The sequence below is a fragment of the Canis lupus genome, chromosome X (genome assembly GCF_011100685.1).
Source record: "Canis lupus familiaris isolate Mischka breed German Shepherd chromosome X, alternate assembly UU_Cfam_GSD_1.0, whole genome shotgun sequence".
In the NCBI taxonomy this organism is placed as follows: Eukaryota; Metazoa; Chordata; class Mammalia; order Carnivora; family Canidae; genus Canis; species Canis lupus.
In genome coordinates this window covers 110859921-110883047 of record NC_049260.1, presented here as the reverse complement: position 1 = coordinate 110883047, position 23127 = coordinate 110859921, and the positions used below count along the sequence as shown (strand labels likewise).

Genomic DNA, 23127 nt, shown 5'->3' with positions numbered 1-23127 from the left:
CACAGTTTAAGACTGGCTTCCTGTAGTGCCCAGTGCTTAGCAGAAATGGCTGTTATGTGCTTAGCTCTGGTGGAGTTAGGGAAACTCCTGATAGCCATTTCTAACATCAGTCTCCTTGACTGCTACTTATTGTTGTGACCATTTAATAAGGTATGTAAATGTGCAATCACTATGTTTTACACCTAAAACTAATACAATATCATATGTCAACTATTCTTCAACTAAAAAAAAAGAAATACTGAATTCAATAAAATTAGGTCATGTTAACAAAACTAAAATAAATCAAAATAAATAAAAAGCATTGTGGGAGCTATAACTTGATTTCCTACTGCCATTTTTTAAAAGACAAACTATAAAGGGTTAAAATTTTCCTGGGTTAGAAAACTCTGGTCTTTTTTTTTATAATTTTTTTTAAACTTTTATTTATGATAGTCACACAGAGAGAGAGAGAGGCAGAGACACAGGCAGAGGGAGAAGCAGGCTCCATGCACCGGGAGCCCGACATTCGATCCGGAGTCTCCAGGATCGCGCCCTGAGCCAAAGGCAGGCGCCAAACCACTGCGCCACCCAGGGATCCCAGAAAACTCTGGTCTTAAACATTGTATGGTCTCATTCATTCAGGGAATATAAAAACTAGTAAAAGGGAATAAAGGGGAAGGAGAGAAAATGAGTGAAAATATCAGTGAGGGTGACAAAACATGAGAGACACCTAACTCAGGGAAACAAACAAGGGGTAGTGGAAAGGGATGTGGGCAGGGGGTTGGGGTGACTGGGTGATGGGCACTGATTGGGGCACTTGGCGGGATGAGCACTGGGTGTTATGCTATATGTTGGCAAATTGAACTCCAATAAAAAAAAAATTTAAAAAAAGAAAACCCTGGTCTTTTTAAAATTCACAAATACAAGTGAAATTTCTGATTAAAATTTTAAATTGTTTACTATTTTTAAAAAGTTCAAACATATACAAAAGTAGATAGAGCAAGTAGTATAATGAACACCCATATAAGCATTGCTCAGGTTCAATAGTAATCATTACGTGGCTAATCTTATTTTATTTATACTTTTATTCATTGCCCTTCCCATTTATAGCTCTAAAAGATGATGACTTTTAAAAATACATACACAGGGGATCCCTGGGTGGCGCAGCGGTTTGGCGCCTGCCTTTGGCCCAGGGCGCGATCCTGGAGACCCGGGATCGAATCCCACGTCGGGCTCCCGGTGCATGGAGCCTGCTTCTCCCTCTGCCTATGTCTCTGCCTCTCTCTCTCTATCTCTGTGTGACTATCATAAATAAATAAAAATTTAAAAAAAAAAAAATACATACACAGGGACACTTGGCTGGCTCTGTTGGTGGAGCATGTGACTCTTGATCATGGGGTTGTGAGTTTGAGCCCCACGCTGGGTGTAGAGATGACTTTTTTAAAAAGTACATGCACACACTACCGTATCTCACCTAAAAATTAACAATAATTCCTCAATAACAATTATCCAGTCAGTATTCAAATTTCCCCATCCATCTCCTAATTTTTTTTAAAGATTTTATTTATTTATTCATGAGAGATACAGAGAGAGAGGCAGAGACATAGAGGGAGAAGGATGCTCCCGGCAGGGAACCTGATGCAGGACTCAATCCCAAGACCCTGGGATCAAGACCCGAGCCAAATTCATATGCTCAACCACTGAGCCACTGAGGCATGCCTCCTAGTTTTTTTTTAAATTTGTTTTTATTGAAGTTCAGTTTGTCAACATATAACACCTAGTGCTCATCCCATCAAGTGCCCTCCTCAGTGCCCATCATCCAGTTACCCCAACCCCCCGCCCACTTCCCCTTCTGCAACCCTTTGTTCATTTCCCAGAGTTAGGAGTCTCTCACGGTTTGTCTCCCTCTCTATTTTTTTTTTTTTTAACGGCTGCTCTGTTCAGATGATCTGATCAGCGTTTGACAGCATCTAAGGTTAAATTTTCAAAATTATGTCACTGGATAATCTGGCTTCGTATTATGCAATGATTTTAGAGTTAATCTGAGCTGTTAGTAGCCTGGAAATAGTAGAAGTTGAAATTGTATGGTTCTCAGTTTAAATTCAACCAACGTCTTAGTAGGCAAAACTAAATAATCTAAGCTTTCCCATTTTGAAGCCTAGAGATTTGTAATACTTTAATATCTGTGAATATTAATATATAATTAAAATAACCAACTGGCAGTGACAACCAATGATAATGATATCTTAAGGACACAGTGCATGAGTATGTAGCTCCTTTCTAAACCACATTTAATTATAGAGCAGGGGGCAGCCCCGGTGGCTCAGCGGTTTAGCGCTGCCTTCAGCCCAGGGCGTGATCTTGGAGGCCCAGGATTGATTCCCACATCAGGCTCCCTGCATGGAGCCTGCTTCTCCCTCCGCCTGTGTCTCTGCCTCTGTCTCTCTCTCTCTCTGTGTCTCTCATGAATAAATAAATAAAATCTTAAAAAAATAATTATAGAGCAGGAGGAATGCCTGGGTGGCTCAGCGGTTAAGCGCCTGCCTTCAGCTCAGGGTGTGATCCTGGGGTCCCAGGATCTCAGGATCGAGTCCCGCATCCAGCTCCCTGCATAGAGCCTGCTTCTCCTTCTGCCTGTCTCCGCCTCTCTCTCCCTGTGTCTCTCATGAATAAATAAATAAAATATTTTTTAAAAATTAAAAATAATTATAGAGTAGTAGTCTGCAGAATATTTGAAGCTCATTCAATATGTAAAATTCTAATACATTAATGGGGGCTTCACACATAAAGCCAGCATAGAATAAGTAATAAAAATATGTACTGTGAGTCAGAAAAGAACTTGAACCAAAAAAAAAAAAAATTTACCAGTGGAAACTTGCCCAAGCTAAAAATTCAAGTAAGTTCTATCATTGCAATAGATAGTCCTTAGTACTTCTTGGAAATGTCCTGATTTAAGTAAGAAAGTCCATATTTCTATTTCCTGGCTTTCTTGCAGCACTGTCTTATCTCTCATGGTACTTTATTTACACTTCCCTTCTCTCTCACTCTTATTTCTTTTCTGCTGTTCAGCAGGCCAGGATCATATGCTCAATGGGCCCAGGGCTTCCATACATTTCCATTCTCCCTCCAGAAGACCCTGTGAAGTCAGTTTCAAATATGGGACTTCCCTCTCTGGCTATCCCCACTCTCTGTTGAATCTGCCTTTCTCACACTCATCTCCAAAACTCATACCTTGCTCCTGGCTATGGGACTGACATGAATTATATTTGGCTCCTTTTATTTAGTACAGCTCTTTCTAGAAGCCCATCACTTAAAAAAAAAAAAAGGTACTAAATGGTTAGATTTCAAACATTGCTCACATATATTTTCTACCTGAAACTATAAAATCATGGAGCTGAAATGATGCTTCAATATCCTCTCTTCTACCCTCCTGTGGGAAGGGGGAGCTGTGAAGAGCTGAAGGAATGTTCATTTGGCAAGAAGACCACTTTTTACCAGTGGTGGGGAGGCCAGAAGAGCATGGCATGGTGCCAGGGATCACAGATCTTTAAATGGCCAGAAAGAAGTGATATACCACAGGTGGGATGATTATGGTACTGTCAAACAGAGACTTAGGAAAAATCTTCAGCTTTATCAGTTCCCCAAATCCTATAGTCCCCACCATACTGCATGCATTCCCTATAAAATTAAAAGCAGCAAAGGAAAAAAAAAAAGAAGTCAGAAAAAAGCTCTGTTGGAGCTTCAGCCAAGTATCTCCTTAATTGTAACTCAATATACAACCCTCAATTATTCCTGTGCTGCTGTGACCTTAGAAAACAAGAGTTAAGCATGATTAATTAGTTTTGCAATTATTTATATAATGCATAGAAAGGGCCACTTTTGAAATAAGCAGGGGCTAATTATAGCTTACATCTAAGAACTTTCAGATAGCTCTACTTGTTTAGAATTATCCCCTTATATGCCTGAATCAAAATAACACATTGAAAAGACTGCAGAAGGAGAAAAAATAGTGATAAATGTCACATGCATTTTACTTTAAAAAATAAAATATAGAAACAATATAGCCATTTTTCTCTGAATAGTAGAAATTTCTACTAATAAAAATTCATATATATCTTCTATCATCAATCTCTTCCCTTAGTCACCTATTTTCCTAGCAAAATGGACTATTTTTTAATAACTTTTTGAAATGATCAAAGGCAGGTAACTGCAAAGAGTAAAAGAAGAGAGAAAGGCCTATGATGTGGAATGGCTAGAATAAGTAGTCCTACAAATATTAAGAGTGGACTATATCTCTCTGCTATTTTGCAAAATAAGAAAATCAAGGGGTGCCTGGCTGGCTCAGTCAGTAGTGTGTGACTCTTGATCTTAGGGTTGTGAGTTCAAGCTCCAAATTGGGTGTGGAGATAACTTAAAAATTGTTTTTAATCTTTAAAAATCAATCAATCAATCAATCAATCAATATGAAAATCAATATTAAATTGCTTGGCTACAAACTGGAATACAAGAATGTGGCTGAGCTTCCTACCTTTACTTTCCATGTGTTCATCTAAATAAATAAAAAGGTATTCACTACAAAGTTAAATAAAATTCTCATGTACTACAGAACTAATGGTAGATATTATAGATTATTAACAATAAAGGCAGTCAGCTTCTGAAAGTGATAGTTGTTGGCAAAAGGAATATATCTCTGTTGTGTAAACAAGTCTCTTTTATAAACCTTAGTTTTGTTCAAAGAACAGCAGTGACAAAGAGTGGAATTGTTGAAAATAAAGCTTTCTATGCTGATCTCTTGTGGTTACTATAGAAAATAATAACAGCATATTATATACCCACTTAAAAATTGAAGTGATGGATGAGTAAGTTATTTCAGGATCTATATCACAATTGCTAGCCTAGGAGACTGTCAGCAAACCAGTCTGAAATACCATAATCTAAATCAAGCCACTTTTCTTGTTTCATTTGCTGTTACCATGCACCAAACAATACATGTCTAAAATCGAGATTTATGGTATACTAGAGCTTTAAACCTCTTTTATGCTGTAGCCAGTCTCCCAAAGAACACCTCCCCTATTCACTACGTGGGTACTCAATGCTGGATGGGATAGAAAAAATATTTTATGTGTGACTATGACATCCCATGGGTCCTGTATGTATGCCAGAGTTTGTTAGTTTCTTTTTCTAAAGCTTACATTTTGGTGTATGCTTCTGTCGTATCTGCGGTAATATGGATCGAGTTTTATTCAAGTATATAAGGCCTCAGAGGTCTGCCACACAAACAGTCTACATCAAAACACTTTGTAAGAAGTATTGAAATAAGAGGAGAAAGAAATCCAGGAGATGCCACAAGAGATACATGGTTTATGAATGATGGAATACCTTTATAGGCTGAATTGTGCCTCTCCACCAAATTCATACGTTGAAGTCCTAACCCTCAGTACCCTAGAATGTGGCTTTATTTGGAAATAAGTTCATTGCAGGTATAATTAGTTAAGATGAGGTCATAGTAGAGTGGGCTCCTAATCCAATATTACTGTGTTATTATAAAAAGGGGAAAGTTGGACCTAGACAAGCAAACAGGGAGAGTGCCATGTGAAGTTTGGAGTTATGCTGCTACAAGTCAAGAAATGACCAAAAGCTGAGAGAGAGACCTGGAAAAGATCTTTCCCTAGCATCTTCAGAGGGGGACATGACCCTATTGACACCTTGATCTCAGACTTCTAGCCTCTAGAACTGTGACGGAATAAATTTTGGTTGTTTCAGCCACCCAGTTTATGGGTACATTGCTATGGTAGTCCTAGGAAACTAACCTACATGGCGAAGATTACTATTGCCTGGGGGTGCCTGGGTGACTCAGTTGGTTAAGTGCCTTCGGCTCAGGTCGTGATCTCAGGGTCCTGGGATCAAGCCCCATATCGGGCTCCCTGCTGAGCCGGGGAGTCTGCTTCTCCCTTTCCCTCTGCTCTCCCCCACCCCCGCTCATGTACTCTCACTCAAGTAAATAAATAAAATCTTAAAAAAGAGATTGTTATTGCCTAAAAAATAGTTAAAATCAAACAAAATATGAGGGGAGTGCTAAGGAGGAAGGTATCCTTTACACCCCATCAATTGCACTGACTCCTCCCCCTAGGAAAAGGAGTGACTAATCTGATTGGTCAGAGTTCAGCACTCATAGACAAGGTCACTGCCTTGAACAGTGATTCGTGTTTGCCATGCTCTCTGCACAATCTGTGAATAGGTATGTGAGAAAGCTCTGGGGTCCTCATTCATTGTTCTAGTTGGACAAGTAGACACTCGCTCTCTCCATATGTGAATATACAGGCTGGCCCCAAGATTACAATTCTAGTGTAAAGTTGGAGGCCCCCTTCCTACTTGGAAAGTGTAAGTGGCATCTACAATCAACCTCATAATGGCACACTGTGTTAGGTTATTGGGCTTCAGCCAGCCACTAATGAATAAATCAGTCCTCTGTTACCAGTGCATTGTTTTTTATTTGGTTATCGAAGAGGAATGAGCAGTCCTAAATATCCTAAACAAATCCTACCCAAGAGTCACAAGCCCTGGTCAACACTACTTCAACTTCTTTTAAGAAACTCTTACAGTAAAGTTATTTTTTGAAATTGTGACATTTGTTATATATTCATGTTGCTCCAAACACTATTGAGTGATATACATAGAAATAATATCAGTTAGACTCTGCCTCTGAACAGCTTCTATTCTTCTTTTTTTTTTTTGAAAGATTTGATATTGAGGGATGCCAGGGTGGCTCAGCACCTGCCTTTAGCCCAGGACGTGTTCCTGGAGTCCCAGGATCGAGTCCCACATCGGGCTCCCTGCATCGAGCCTGCTTCTCCCTCTGCCTATGTTTCTGCCTCTCTCTCTCTCTCTCTCTCTCTCATGAATAAATAAATAAAATCTTTTTTTTAAAAAAAGGAAAGATTTGCTTGCTTGATTGATTGATTAAGGTGGGGGAGGGGCAGAGGGAGAAAGAACCTCAAGCAGACTCTGCACTGAGCACAGAGCAAGGAGCCTGAGGTGGGGCTGGATCCCCTGACTCTGAAATCATGACCTGAGCCAAAACCAGGAGTTGGACTCTTAACTGTCTGAGCCACCCAGACGCCCCCAGCTTCTATTCTGTGGAAGAGATAGTCCATTCCCCTCCAAAAAAAGCTCTACTAAAATTAGCCTGAAAGAAAATAGCAAGTCTTCAAAAATAGAGCCAATAATAGTAAAACATGCACTATTCTAAACTTGTACTATTGCTGTGGCCACACTGAATCTCTAATAGAGATATTTTTAAGTTTTAGGATTTTTATCCACACTCCAAGGTAACAGCTATTGACTTACTGGAAAAATATCACTGTACCAGTTCAAGGAGTGAGTCTAAAGGAGGAGGACTCAGGGATAAGGTTGAGAGATGTAGCAAATAAAAATACAGGATGCTGGGGCGCCTGGGTGGCTCAGTCGGTTAAGCAGCCAACTCTTGATTTGAGCTCAGGTCATCATCTTAGAGTCATGAGATGGAGGCCTACATGGCACCACATTAGGCTCCTCACTCAGTGGGGAGTCTGCTTCTCTCTCCCCCTCTTCCTCTACCCTGCCCCCCACTCATGCTTTCTCTCTTTAAAATTAATTAATTAATTAATTACAAAATATAGGATGCCCAGTTAAGTGTGAATTTCATATAAACAATGAATAATTTTTTGGCATGCATATGTCAAAGAATATTCACAATTTACCTGAAATTCAAATTTAATTGGGCATCTTGTTTTATCTGGCAACTGCTCAGGAAGGACAAATAGGAGAATACATGTAAGCAGATTAGTCAATTTGCCAACTTCTTCAGGTTTATGCTGGAGAAGCTTATAGCTTCTGAGAGGGACAGTCCTTCCAACAATGTGATTCCATTCCTCTAAACTCTGGAGAACCAAAAGTAGACAACTGACCTCCTAGGAGCCCATAACTTGGTCGGCCATCAGATGTGGTTTCTTGAGAATTTTCAGTAAGAGACAGACTCTAGTGAGAGAACTATGTGGATGCTTGAATTAAATAACATGTAGAAAAAAATTTTTAAAAATAAATAACATGTAGAGTATGGCTGGGAAGGCATGTTAGGTAGAAGGTAGATGATAGTCAAAAGAAAGAGGACACAGAGAAGCATAGAAGAGAGAAACACTATGCAGTCGCTGAGAGAAAGAGTAAGCAACCTGTTTCTGCTTGCCAATTCTAGTTCCAATCACTCTATAACCTGGCTGTCCTTCATAGTCCAGACATTTGTAATATTTGTTGTATTCTTATAGTAAATGTCCCTTTCCTAATCTGGTTTGAACGAGTTTGTACTCCTTGTCACCACTGATCCTCAACTAAGACATGGTGTGAACAAGAATGACAAATGGCTTCCATCTCAGGTGATCACTCTGATCTATTCACATAGCTGTGTAGAGGGCTGGATTGCAAAAGATCATGGGATTACTTCAAAATTTAGTGACAAAAAGTACCAAGATTGACTAGCATTGTCTGCTATGAACTTGAGAGCGGGGAGTAGCAACATATGTGCCATATATTTGCCATCCCTGCAATTGAGGAAGAAATTGAAATAAGCATACATGTTCCTCTAAAATATGTGAAAGGTCATTGTGTAAGTACATTAAGGAAATATAAGGTACACAGAAAAACCCAAAATATATGTAATTTCATCAATCACAACAGTTTGTTGAACTTTTGCCTGTTTCTATCAGTTCTTTATAGTTATGTAATACTTAATTTCTTTCTATGGAAGGTCACGGACAGAAATGAATAAAATCATTTATTTTTCTGGCAGGCTTCGTTTGGACTATGTTGATATTTAAACAGTTCATGGAAAAGTATGTCAAGGCTATAAATAAATTCTCTGTACATTCAAGATCATGAATATTGTTTATGATCTGGGCCAAGAACAAAAGCTGATTAGAGAAATTGCCATATATTCCTGAGACAGCTTTAGTTTAAACCAAAGAATGTTGATTTCCCCACTAAATAACAATAATTAATAACAACAACAAATATTAATATGATAGAGTGGGTAGTTAGTTAGATATGAGCAGGAAACAAATGCTTTCCAACTGATTAAAAGGAAACCAAGTTCCAAACAGCAGGGAAATATGGTGGGGAGGGGTTATGCATGTGTTGTTCCCTATAACCACTGCCCTACAGCAACCTATGGCTTCATTATAATACATTTATATAAAAAAAAATAATAAAAAAAAACATTTATATTGCAGTTTTGACCCTTCAACCCCCCACCCTCATGGGTGCTATGACAGTTCAGACATGGACCATATAGGGCCAAAACCTTCCCCTCCCAACCGGTAGGAGGAGTCCCTTAGATGATTGGAAACAACCTCAGTCAGATGACACTAGCTATGATCCATAAGCTATGCAAACACACACAAAAAAGACAATCCTGACCCCCAGTGCAGTTGGCATCTCTGTGCCTACCCACACTCCCATCTTGAGAGTGTATTCTCATTTCCTGCTATTAAACTCTTGCTTACTTGAGAGTTTGGCTCTGAATTCTTTCTTGGCCAAACTCAAGAACCAAGGTCAGCATGGAGGCAGAAAAGGACTCACTGTTGACAAATATGGCACTTTGTGGACTGCCAAAAAATGAAATACTCTCACATCTCTCTATTAAACACAAAATTGCTGATATCAGGGACTCTGTACATATTACAAATACACCATCCAGGAAGCACTATCCCTAAATTAGAGTGAATCACAGCAATCATCAAGAGTCCTGCCCTATAGGGAACTTGCAGGTAGACTGAGAAATAATTGATGGAGGCAGCCCAAAGGAGATAATGATCTAGTGAGCACTTAAAAAGGAAAACTGTTGCCTGACAAATATACACATTTGGTCCATTGATCTATCAACCCTTTTGTAATTTTTCTATTCCTCTAACTGAATTTCATTTGGATAACCATGTTGGGTTGGGGAGGGGAATGTGTCTGTTGGAACCTCATAGTGATTAGACCTGGCTAAAACATGCTACAGAAGCCTGAGGGTCAGTGAAAGTATGCCTGACCCATGGTAACAGTAAAACAACAATTAATGATAGGCAATTGCCCAGCAGTCATGAAATGACAGTTACCAGAGAAACAGACTAATTATTAACTATGACTTTATAGCTGAGCAGGAGTTGAGACATTACCAATCACAGTCTTAGAAGTGTTCTGGAGGAGAGGAGCTAATTAACTTCTTGTGAAGAATGACAAGACCATTGTTCCTTTGAAGTCCATACTCTATCTGGTTGCCTGGGTGATTCTGGACAATCTATATCTATGTACATACATAGAGAAGAAAGCCGCTTTACTCTGAATATTAATGAAATGAACAGTGTAAGTAATTTTTGGATGGGTTTAATCTTTTTCTTTCTTTTTGGTGAGTGTTCTCTGTTCAACCCAGGGTTGGTTAGGAAGATTTTCATAAAACATAGGTCTGGTAGTATGGTATAAGGAGGGTGGAGTAAGAAGGAGGTACTGAATATCAAAAGGTAGGCCAATTGGGGCAGAGGGGACACTTGGCTCTCTCCACAATTCTAAAGAAGGTATTGGCCAGAGTAGCTGGCAGTCACAAGGTGTGATCTGAAAGGCAGGGAGCGAGTGAAACTTCACTACACACCCAAATAGTTTACCTATTGATACTTAAATCCCATCACCATAGACTCATTACTTTGGTTCAGCATTGCTCATTCCATGTGCTTCTTTATAAACATCTAAACACTTTTAAAAGTCTCCAGGGATCCCTGGGTGGCGCAGTGGTTTAGCGCCTGCCTTTGGCCCAGGGTGCGATCCTGGAGACCCAGGATCTAATCCCACGTCAGGCTCCCGGTGCATGGAGCCTGCTTCTCCCTCTGCCTATGTCTCTTTCTCTCTCTCTCTCTCTCTCTGTGTGACTATCATAAATAAATAAATAAATAAGAATTCAATCTTTAAAAAAAAAATTAAAAAAAATAAAAGTCTCCAAATTCTTAGATTGAAGAGGTTTATCAGATCTTATTCTTCTATTCATAAGGGAAGATTACAGAAGAGCCCTGGGCTCCTTAGGTATGAGCTAGGAAAAGACAGTGTGAAAATGAGAGGCATGGGAATTTGAGAAAGTCTAGTACATACCTGTTGGGATGTTTATCTGGCTCACCTCAATTGATTTCCTATTTTGCTGGGAGCTCTCCTTTGGAGAAGAATCTCCTAGTTTGCTGATGGTTTTCTGGGGGAGACTGAATGCCTGACTAAGTGAGGATAAAGACAAAGGCTGCCCATCACAGTGTCATCTAATCTGCCTGGCCATTATATAAATAATAGTGAAAGGGAATAGAGGGGAAGGGAGAAGAAATAGGTAGGAAATATCAGAAAGGAAAAAAAAAAAGGAAATATCAGAAAGGGAGACAGAACATGGAAGACTCCTAACTCTGGGAAAGGAACTAGGGGTGGTGGAAGGGGAGGAGGGCGGGGGGTGGGGGTGACTGGGTGGCGGGCACTGAGGGGGGCACTTGATGGGATGAGCACTGGGTGTTATTCTGTATGTTGGCAAATTGAACACCAATAAAAAATAAATTTATTATTACAAAAAAAAAATCTGCCTGGCCATTAAGTCTGGTGTGCTGAGAACTATTCCATCATCTTGTGGTAGGTGTATATGTGAGATGGAGCTGTAATGAACTAATACAAATTTGTTCCTTAGTGAGTCACAGGAGCCATATCAGGTAAAGTGGTGGTAGAATAAGGGAAACTTGATTTGCAGCTAATAAGGAGATCACAAGGAATGACTTTTATTTAGAAGGGGTTCCTTTGGGATCCCTGGGTGGCGCAGCGGTTTGGCGCCTGCCTTTGGCCCGGGGCGCGATCCTGGAGACCCGGGATCGAATCCCACGTCGGGCTCCCGGTGCATGGAGCCTGCTTCTCCCTCTGCCTGTGTCTCTGCCTCTCTCTCTCTCTGTGACTATCATGAATAAATAAATAAAATCTTTAAAAAAAAAAAAAAAAAAAAAAAAAAAAAAAAAAAAATAGAAGGGGTTCCTTTTATTTAGGTTTAGGATGAAAATTTAGATAGGGGAGCCTTGTTGTTGTATGTAGAGGCGGGCATGAGGTGGCACGTGAGGCTTAAAGAAACATGCCTATACATACATTGTATGTTATGTAAATGAGGCTTGTGCTCCTCCTTGGGTGGAGATTTTAGTATTATACTGAGGTAAAGATAACTGTTGGTCATTCCATGGATCATTCCACGGCCCATCTGCGCAGGTGGAGTTGGGAGTTAAGTTCAAAGTGGTCTGAGTGTTCTGGGCTGACTGGAACTCTTTGGGCAGTTGCTATTGCTTGAGGGGTAGTTTTGGTTTCCACCACAGGATGCTATATGCCCTTTGGGTCTTTTGTTAAGAGATTAGCTAGAAAGAAGAACTTAAGGAAAAATATGGGACAAAGGTTGGTGGGTACAAGCAGGTGAGCAGTAGAGATCAGATCTTGGAGTCTTGCTGGTGACACAGCCTAAGTAGGCACTGAAGGCATATATCAGTTTCATGCACAGGTGGCCCAGACTCCCACAGCACATCCCCCTGCCATACTGCTGCCCCTTACTCAACCCAAATCTGTGGCCTCGTGGTAAGTTACCTATGACCAAATGACTTAAGATAAAAAAGAAATACATGAGGGATGCCTGGGGGGCTCAGTGGTTGAGCGTCTGCCTTTGGCTCAGGGTGTGATCCCGGAGTCCTGGGATCAAGTTCCACATCGGGATGTGATCTTAAAAAAAAAATCTTTTAAAAAAAAAATCTTAAAAGTCTTTAAAAAAAAAAAGAAAGAAAAATACATGAGCCTGGTTTACATATAACTTTGCATAGCTAACCTGGCACCATCTGAAAGTAGATGACTGAAGCACTACAACCCCACCATGAGGTACCCCAGAAAGATACTAGGGAAGAGAAATCTTCCCAGTAGACAGAGCTTTGAGTAGCAGATCGGGTTGTCTATTATGTCTAGCAGAAATGACCTGAGGTGCAGATCTACTCTGACTCACAGGCAGTGACTGGTGGGTTAGTTGGGACTTAGAACAAGTTTCAAACAGCAATCTAAATATTGCCACTTGGAAATCTGAAATTTTATCTGCTAAAAATGGCATGTAAAATTCGTAAGTTAGAAGTATTTTTTTTAAGATTTTATTTATTTATTTGTGAGAGACACACAGAGAGAAGCAGGGACATAGGCAGAAGGAGAAGCAGACTCCCTACTGGGAGCCCAACGTGGGACTAGATCCCAGGACCCCCGAGATCACTCCCTGAGCCGAAGGCAGACGTTCAACCACTGAGCCACCCAGGCGTCCCAGTTAGAAGTAATTTAATAAATCATCCAATTCCCTCATTTTCCCATGGAAAAAATAAGGTCCAGAGAATGTATGTGATTGGTCCAAGGGAAGTTCTAGATAACAGCCAGAATTGACATCTCCTGGATCTCAGTTTAGGGCTCTCCCCATAACAGCACACAGATTATCATTCATTCCTTTGTCAGCATTTCTTGAGCTTCAATAATGTATCGCACTCTTCCCTTGAAACGGATACAGATTAAATAAGGCATGGCCCTGCCCTCAAGAAGCTCTTGTGTTTGTTACGTTTTGTGCATGTTGGTGTATTATAGTTATATCCTGTGACAAGAAATAAATGAAAGCAAAATGGCAAATACTTTTTCAAGTAGGACAGACTAAATACTTGCTGGAGTGCCAAATGAAATTAAAAATGTTAGAAAGTGAGCCAATAAGAACTATATGACTTAAAACAGACACCAACAGAGATATTAATTAATTCAAGGTTGGATTTGATTGTTAAGGGGAGTTTGCATCACTATCACTGCTAAGAAGAGAGCCATTTTTAATGGATTTTGATGGCATCCTGCCTGAGTCTTAGTACCTAAATGTTAGCCTGAGTGAGATAAAATTTGAATTAAGCGATCAGGAAGACTGATGGATGGTTCAATCTGCAACTGTTTTAAATAGTAGAAAGTAGTGAAATAGGACTGTTGAGTACCCAAAAGCCTTGCTAACTTTCAGATCTGAACTTCAAATTTTATTCTTTGATTCCTTAGGAGGTTCCACCTCCTTCTACAATTGACCTTTCTCACAAAACCTAAGCTCTACTCAGAAACAGATGCTCACTCCCGGGCATCCTCTTCATCTAAGACCGTTTGATTTGCTCTCTCCCCTCTCGGCCTTCTTTCCTTAGAGGAAAAAGGGTCTCTCCTCACCCCTGAAACCTGAGCCTCATGCCCTTACCTCATTTCACACCCTGCTTCCTGAATTATCTTCTAGTTCTGAAATCCTTAGCTTCTTTCTACAGAATCCTTCCCTCTCTGCTTTCACACGTATATAGGTCTCCTTGCATTTGGAAAAGAAAAAAAAGTTGCTTATCCTGATGGCCCTCCTAGTTACCATACAATCTCTTTTCCTTCTTAAACCATCAAGCTTTGAGAATGAATGGTTTATACCTATAAGCTACAATCTGGCTTCAGGCCCAACTACCATTGAAAATGCACTCCTAAAACTCACAGGGTTTCTGAAGCATTAAATGAAATAGATTCTCTTAGGTCTGATTTCCCTTGACCAGAGATAGATTTCTGACGTTTAGAGCATCTTATAGCAAGCTCTAATACCACATTTTCTATGCATACTGGACATTTTCGAGCATTCTATTGCTACTTCAACATAGTTAAAACTGAACTCACAATTTTCTCCACTGATGTTCCCACAAATGATTCTCCCATATATGACCGATGGCAAGCTCTATGAGATGTGGATCACATCACTCGCATTCATTGCTAGAGCTTCATCATGCTACCTGGATGTAGTCAATTGTTAAAATGAATAAACACCATTCTAACACCATTCTCCCACTCACAGAGACTTAATTCCTTAGAGGCATTTTGATTTCACCTCTCTCCTTCATCCTATAAATTAAATCAGTGATCAAATGTTGTTGATTATATCCTCAAAATATGGTGGTTAAGGGTATGGGTTTGCAGTCTAAAGGATCTTTTTGACTCTCTGCTCTGCTATTTTCTAGCTGTGACTTTGGGCATGTTCCTTAACCTCTCCATTTCTTCATTTATAAAATGACAGTAATAGTGCCACCAATAGGGGGTCAGTGAGAATAAATGAGATAATGTATATAAAGTGCTTAGCACAGTACCTGACACATAGCAAGTACTCAACAAATGATAGCTATTAAAATTATCTTTCACTACTCCCCATTGTGAACCCATACTCTGCTGGGGATGTCTACTGACTACTGTTTCTCTTGGCTAGAATGCTCTCCTTCCTTTCTACCCATTCAAAATGCTATTTACTCTTTTTATTAATTTTTACTTTTTGAAAGTGATGCATATTCATAAAGTTAAAAAAATTAATAAGACTTGTAAAGAAAAAAAGCAGGGATGCCTGCGTGGCTCAGCGGTTGAGCGCCTGCCTTTGACCCAGGGCATGATCCCGCAGTCCCAGGATCAAGTCCCACATCGGGCTCCCTACATGTAGCCTGCTTCTCTCTCTGCCTATGTCTCTGCCCCTCTCTCTCTATGTCTCTCATGAATAAATAAATAAAATCTTTAAAAAAGAAAAAAAAGAAAAAAAAGCAGATCCTTATTCCATCTCTCTCAACTTCTGATCTGTACTACTAAAGCAACCACTTTTAATAATTTTTGCTATTTCTTCTAGTGTTTGCTTCTGCATATCTACGTAATATATTGATGTTTCTTGATCTTTCAATTTTTAGGTAGTACTTATTGCCTTCTTATTATGAAAGATACAGATTTAGACTCTTATAACACCATTCTTTCCAACTTGTGTTCCCTTCATACTACAAAAGAGTTGCAATTTGGTAATCAGTAAGACAGTGTTTTCATTGTGATGGCTATGTAAATGTCTTTCACTTTGGAGCCAAGTAGCATTTTATCACCACGACTCATTTACTTTTTTTTTTTTTTTAAAGATTTTATCTATTTATTCATGAGAGATACAGAGAAAGAGAGGCAGAGACATAGGCAGAGGGAGAAGCAGGCTCCATGCAGGGAGCTTGATGTGGGACTTGATCCCGGAACTCTGGGATCACACCCTGAGCCAAAGGCAGACACTCAACTGCTGAGCCACCCAGGTGTCCCAGACCCATTTACTTTTTTGTGCAACTTTCAGTTTTTCCTAGTTACAAACTGCCTTGGTTTTTCTTAGTTGGCTTTATTTTCTATATATTAATCACTAATTCTTCACTAATTTCCCATAAAACTGTAAAACCTTTCTGAATACTATTCTCCACATGGTCAAACATATCAGGTAATCTATCAGTTAATTTTCAAAAATTTTTTCTTTAGAGACATCCCTCCTGTATCCCTCCATCTTACCACTCTACACTAGCCTGCTTGCTCTCTAGATGTGCCACACAGCTGTCTACCTAAACTTTCTTTCATTATCATTTGGGGAATTCCCTTCACCTCTCTTTTATGTTTATCCAATTTTCTGGATCTCATGACTTCCTCTTTCTTGATTTACTCTCTTATAGGATGGAATGTATATTCTGGTCACTTCCTGAGAAGTGAGGTTTAAATTTTATATCATTTACCACTCCTCAACATGGACCCATTGCTCCTGTAGGCAAGTCTACTTACCATTTACTAGAATATTTTCACCTCTACATCAGTGCCTTCTATCTTGGTTAGAATGTTCTCCTATTTCCTGTCTACACGTCCAAACGCTGTTTGTATTTTCAGACTTTTTATTTTTTATGAAAATAATGCATGCTCATAGTTTAAAGGTTAGTTATAAGACTCATAAAGAGAAAACAAGTAAGTCTCTTATCCTATTATTTTCCATTCTCAGTCTATGCTCCTAGTGGCAAATACTTTTCATTATTTTAGCTGCTTCTTCTGGTGTTTACCTCCTTATTTCTAAATAATATAACTATACTGATATATTTTGACTTAAAGATTTATTATGGAAGATTAAATTTCACTCTTCTTATGCCATATCATCTTCTGTCTCTAACCTTTTCTCTGTCTATCCTCCCAATATAGTTTGGGAGGATGTAGAATTCTGAATTAGAAATAATTTTCTCAGAATCTTAAAGGCCAGACTGTATCTCGGTGAATTCATTGTGGTTCCTAGAAATTGCCTCTTCTCTTCCACTGTACTAAAATACCCCATCCTTTTAATAGTCAGTTCTAGCTTGCATGCCTTTGGTTTCATGATTACTAGAATGAACCTACTTCTCCATTTTGAAAAGCAAAACAACATTAGATCATCCACAATCCCTTTGGACTTCTGCTGTTCTCCATGATTACTAACCGAATTTGTCAGTGCCCTCGATGTAATTAATACAGGCTATTTGGAGCACTACAACAGGGAGCCCTGATCTTATCTGACAAAGTGACATTTAAGCTGAGATCTGAAGGATGAATAGCAAAGTCCATGAATGCATTCCAGTGGAGATGGTTGCATGTGCAAAAGCTGTCAGGGGAAAAGGCACTTTGGGAACTCAAGGGATGAAAAGTGGCCAGTGAGGTGGAGCTTGGTAACTGAGAGGGAAAGTAGGCCTACCTTATGCTAGAAAGGAAGTCAGGGGTCAGAGAATTCAGGGCCTTGTGGGTGATGTTAATGCAAGATTTGGGACTTATCCTAAGGTGTAAGAAGCTACTGAAAAGTCATTAAGTAGGGGAGTGACTTGATCTGTCTTCCAAAGATTTCTGGGGTTGCAGTGTGCAGAATGAATTGGAGAGAGCCAATAATTAGGAAGATATGGATATGGGCACCTGGGTGGCTCAGTGGTTGAGCATCTGCCTTTGGCTCAGGTCGTGATCCCGGGATCCAGGGATCGAGTCTCTCATCAGGACTCCCTACGGGGAGCCTGCTTCTCCCTCTGCCTTTGTCTCTGCCTCTCTCTCTCTGTCTCTCATGAATAAACAAATAAAATTTTTAAAACGAAGATATGGATTAAAATCAGTTTTATATAAGTGTCAGGAAAAAAATAAATGTTAGGGCAGACTTGGAAGGGAGAAAGAAATTTCAAATGGGCAAAAGGTAGTCTTATGAAGTATGTTTGAAAGCTCAGCAGAAACAGTTAAATTTCTTCAACTTGCTGATGGCAGTGATTTAGATGCTGATATAACAGCCTCAATTTTTTCCTCTCTCTTTTTTTTCATTTTTTAGTATTAGATGGAAAAACCGTCTCCTTCTCACCATTCCCTTCCTGCTGGATCCATGAATCGCTGACCAACTAACTGACTGATCCTGGGAGCAGTTTGCTCCCCTCCTTCCCAAGTGTGGAGCTCGTCCTGTGCCCTACCAGTCGTTCTGCCTATTTGCCATGGTGAGATTTCTGAGGGGTTGAGGTAAAGGTGGCAAAGAGTAAAGGAAGCAACAGAGGAGGGCTTCTGAGGGGCTTGCATAGAAATGGGGCAGCAGAATTGAAATGGTGGGGGAAGAACACTTTCCCTTTTTCAGATAGTCAGTATTTTGTGTAGTCAAGACGGTAATAAGGACGGGAGATTGCTTCCTCGGGATTCCAGCCTGCAGGAGACTGGGGCTTCTGCTGCAGTCAGCTGATACACCACAAGAGTTGGTGTTATATACCACGGGTTCTGACAGTTTAGGCAAGAGGAAGTTAGTTTTTGCAGTTCTGTTTATGCAGTTGGCCAAATGAAAAATGCTGGCTGATGGGTTTTCTTTTCATAGTCATTGACAACAGCTTTCCACAACACCTAGGTTTTCTTTGGAAACTGTGAAGAGGTACTGAAGAGAAGAAAAATAATTTCTTCTTGTCTTAAAGAAGCTCACAAAGGAAAAGTAATTCTAGAGGGTGCTTATGCGAGGAACTGTAATTTCAAGTTGGGTTTGGATATGGGAAGAAATTGCCTTGCATAAATTTCATGTTTTGCTGAGCATATTTTGATTTGTGTGGGTTGCATTTTTATAGTCAGGCAAGTTAGTCCGGACCCATGAGTGTAGGTGTTGTGATGAAATAATTAGGACGTAGAGATAGCAGAATTACAATAACAAATGAAAATCTGACCAACAATACTGCTATACTATTAAGCAGGACAACAACAATGGCATATGAGATAATACATGATGGTGTGTGAGAGAATACTGCAAAATAAAATTCTAGTTCCCTAATTTTTAATTTATTTGTAAATTTTTTTCTTTTTTTTTTTTTAGATTTTATTTATTTATTCATTCATTCATTCATGAGAGAGGGAGAGAAAGAGAGAGAGAGGCAGAGGCAGGCTCCATGCAGGGAGCCTTATATTGGACTGGATCCCAGGTCTCCAGGATCAGGCCCTGGGCTGAAGGTGGCCCAAAAGCGTGGAGCCACCTGGGCTGCCCCATTGTGTGTGTTTTTTTTTAATTTTTAAAATATCTTATTTACTCGCGAGAGACACACAGAGGCAGAGACACAGGCAGAAGGAGAAGCAGGCTCCATGCAGGGAGCCTGACGTGGGACTCGATCCCGAGGCTCCAGGATCACACCCCAGGCGGAAGGCGGTGCTAAACCGCTGGGCCACGGGTACTGCCTGCGTTTTTTTTTTTTAAGTAACCTCAACATCAATGTGGGTGGGAGGAGGTTCAAACTCTACTAGATCAAGAGTCACATGCTCTACCAGCTGAGCCAGCCAGGTGCCCCTCCTTTTCTAGCTTTTTAAAAAGTTGATCTGTTTGGGAGACACCTGGCTGGCGGGTGTTGAACACATAGTAGGTGTTCAACAAATAATTAGTGAATCAAATTATATTAGTTGTTGTGTTCAATAAAGTAAAGCCAGAAAATAAACTCTATTTGAAAATAGATCTTTGAAACAGTAGAGAGCAAAACCTTAGATCCATTTTGCCAATAAAATCAAATATCCTAATATCTGATTAGTATACATTTAACATAAATCTTACAAAATCATTCGATCTAGCCTCGAGTGTGAACAAACCGGAAGGAACCATAGAAGGGAAAGAACCGGACATGTTTCCAATCGTAAGTATTTCTTCTTGGCAATTGAGACAGTTCAGGAACATACCTCAAGTCTCTTGCATTGGCACTTCACTGGGGATGGGCTACTCACTGCTCACACAGACTCAAGTTCAAACTTCATAGGGTGTTTCTGAAGATCCTTTGGGGTTTAAATGTTCAGTGGGGCCGCCCCGCCCACACATCCCGGGCGTCTGCCGCGACCCGTGTTCTTTTTCTTCGCTTACCCTGAGCCTTCTCACTGCCCTCGCCCTCGGCCTGGACTTTGCCCACTGGGCTCCTTTGGTCACACCCTCTAAAACCTTCCCACGTTTCAAGGTCCAGTGCAGTCTCCGCCTTCCCAGGTTTCAGGGTCCAGCTCAAACTCTAGGGCCTTCAGGAAAGCGTCCCCCAGCCCCTTTGCAGACGCAGTGTCGCTCTGCTCTATTTACACCCCAGCACTTGGAGTCTATTCTAGCAGCCATTGCTTTCAAACGTGGTTTTTGCACGTCGCTGTCCCCCGGATTAGATTGCAACCACCCCGTTGGGGAGGTCTTTTAAGAAGTCGCGTGTCCGGCCCCTCGCACAGTGTCTGGTGCCAAGAAAATGCCCAGGAAAGATTTGTTGAAATGAGTCTAGACCCCAGAGAGGAGAAGAAGCGCCTGTGCCCAGCAGCAAAGGCCCTTCACGACCTTCACGAGGGGGAGGCCCGTGGTGTCGCTGCACCCTGTCCCCAGCTCTAAACTGGGGGAATGTGGCGCGGCAGGAGGCTCGAGTACACGTTTCTCAACTCTCCACTTATTTCATCTTTACTTTTATAGAGGAATCTGGAAGTTCTTCTCCAGAAGCCTCGGGACGAGCCAAAAGGGCGGCGCAAACCGGGAGAGGCGGGGGTTGGGACGCCCGGTCTCGTGGCAACTCTGGATTCAAACTTTATATTTCATGTTTAAAGTCTCACAAATTGCGGCTCTAACCTCGGAGCCGAGAGGGTAGAGGGTTTCCTGGAGCATAAATTTTGCGTCCTAGGGAAGGCTCTCAGCACTCGCGGCTTCGCCTCGTTTGTCCTCCTCACAGGTCTCACCGCGGGGATCTCCCAGGCGGCTCCTGGCCGCCACAGCCAGCCGGCGCGAGATCCGCGGTTCGGCCCGGCGGTCTCTGCCGCTTCCTCCCTCAACCCTCCGGGCAAACCCGGTCCGGGCGAGTGGGGGAGCTCCCAGCCCGCAGTACGAGGCGGAACGGGGGCAGGTCGGACTACGACTCCCAGGATGCTCTGGGAGATGCGCGGAGGAGGGAGCCAGGGGGAGGGGCTTGGGGCGGGGGGGTGGCAGGGAAATCCCGCCCCGCTGCGCAGCAGCAGCGACACAAAGCCCGACTTTACAACCTCATAGAGAAAGTGGAAGTAAGACGGCTTAGGCGGGGAGGCAGGACGGGAGAAAGAAGTGGAGGAGGGAAAGCCGCGTAGGTGGGAGCGGAGCCAGGGTCGTGGGGACACCCGCACCTTTGCAGATGAGGAGGGGGCGGCTTTCATAACTAGTCCCCCCGCTCCGCCCTGCCCGCGCTGGGGTCCCCACGGTGCCTGCCCGTCCCCACTCCTCCCTGCGAGCCTGGCTCCTCCCCGCCGCGTAGCGGGGAGCCCGGCTGCCTCGCGTGCTCGGGGCGGGCCGGCGGACTGCACAGTGGTTCCCCAGCCCGGTTCCGGGACGAGAGCGCGGGGCGGAGCGGCCGCCGCGCACCGAGAAGGGGCTGCGAGCCCAGCGCTGCCGCGGTGGAGTTAGGGCCGGGCCGGGGGAGTAGCGCGGGGCTGAGGCGAGGCGCGGGGTGCCCCGGGAGGGTCCCCCGTGCCGGGAGTGGGGCGGAAGCACGCGGGCTGGCCGCCGAGGCCGGCGGGGAGGGAGGGCGGTGGCGCTGCGCCGGGAAAGAGCGCAGACGGCGGGGTGCCGAGCCCGGCGCAGGCGGAGAGCTTGGGGCGCCCCCCTCCCCGCGGGAGGAGCCTAGCGCTCCTCCGCCATCCCTCCCCCGCGCGCCAGGCTCGCCTTCTCGGCGGGCTGCTGCGGGAGCGGCGGGGCGGCGGGCCGGGGGCCCGAGCAGGGGGAGCGGCGGGGCGGCCGCCCCCGGGACGGGCGGGCCGGGGGCGGGCTGCGAGTGAGGCGGGGCGGGCGCCGGGCGCGAGGGCGCGGGCGGCTGGGGGGCGGGGGAGCGCGCAGAGCCAGGAGGGCAGGCGGTGGCGGGGCCGCCCGCCTCGCCGCCCGCCCCACGCCGCCGGCCCGCGCCGCAGTGTGAGTCGTGGACGGCGCCCTCCCGGACCGCTCAGTAGAGCCCAGCTCGGCGCCCGGCAGCCTTCGTCGCGATGTTCCGCCGGAGCTTTAATCGTTTTGTAAGTACACTCGCTGCGGCTCCACGCGTGCGGTCGGCTTGCTCGCCGGCCCTTCGCCGGCTCCCTCGGAGCAATTTCGTGAAAGGATCATTGTAGCCCTGGGAGCCACCACAGCACCCCCCCCCCCCCCTTTTAGGGTTTAACTGAACCACGTTGCCCGGGCGGCCGGGGCGGGGAGGCAGGTAGGGCTCCCGGCGTCCCCCTCCCCCCGGACGATTTCGCCCGAGCTTCCCGGGGCGTTACAAACTCCGTCTCCGACGGGGGCCGCCCTCGGCCCCGATGGTGGTGGGGTTCCCGGAGGCACCGGTCCGGGGGCCCCTCGGGTTGCCAATTAGTCGAACATGGCGTTTTATTATCAGGGAGGCTGCTTTCTTTTGTTTCCTCTGCCACGAGCACATGGAGGTAAACCTAGACCTGTCACTGTGTCCCAAAAAAAGACCTGGGGAGTGAGGGAGCTGCAGGCTTGGGCAGGGCTCAGCCTTGCCCGGGATCGGCCGGGCGGGGGTCGGCTGACCAGAGGCCCAGCAAACTTTGGAGCCCCCGCCTAAGCAGCTCACCTTTGGGGTCTAATGAAAGCGAGGGCGATCGTCAGGGTGGGTTGGGTGGATGTGCCGACGCGAGGAGGCTGCACCGCCGCTTCTGAAACCTCAGCGGCCACGGAACCCCCGGACCTTGAGCCCGTGAGAAAAGGCAGGCTCTGGCTGCACTCCTCCGTCCACGATCACCCCTTCCAGATCCCCCGAAAAGCGGAGCTGCATTTCCGTGGGAGTCTGGCGTTAG

General features: G+C 43.4%; 1 protein-coding gene and 1 long non-coding RNA gene across 6 annotated transcripts in view; one reads left to right on the top strand and one right to left on the bottom strand.

The window, feature by feature from the left end:
- The window catches only part of LOC102156336, a 354886-nt gene extending 333691 nt beyond the window's left edge, over nucleotides 1-21195 (bottom strand). For all 4 annotated transcript variants that reach the window (XR_005386467.1, XR_005386466.1, XR_005386469.1 and 1 more), the window contains exon 1: nucleotides 20044-21195. This is a non-coding gene — a long non-coding RNA (uncharacterized LOC102156336). The remainder of the gene's footprint in view (nucleotides 1-20043) is intronic.
- ATP11C (ATPase phospholipid transporting 11C) overlaps nucleotides 10275-23127 on the top strand; it is a 193282-nt gene continuing 180429 nt past the window's right edge. Inside the window, exons 1-3 of one of the 2 annotated variants that reach the window (XM_038588448.1) lie at nucleotides 10275-10356; nucleotides 18191-18350; nucleotides 19939-20000. In XM_038588448.1, coding sequence (XP_038444376.1) covers nucleotides 19989-20000 — 12 coding nt within the window. In that variant the 5' untranslated portion in view covers nucleotides 10275-10356; nucleotides 18191-18350; nucleotides 19939-19988. Of the gene's footprint in view, nucleotides 10357-18190; nucleotides 18351-19938; nucleotides 20001-22218; nucleotides 22348-23127 lie in introns of those variants that run through there. The other variant, XM_038588445.1, reaches the window with a different exon arrangement.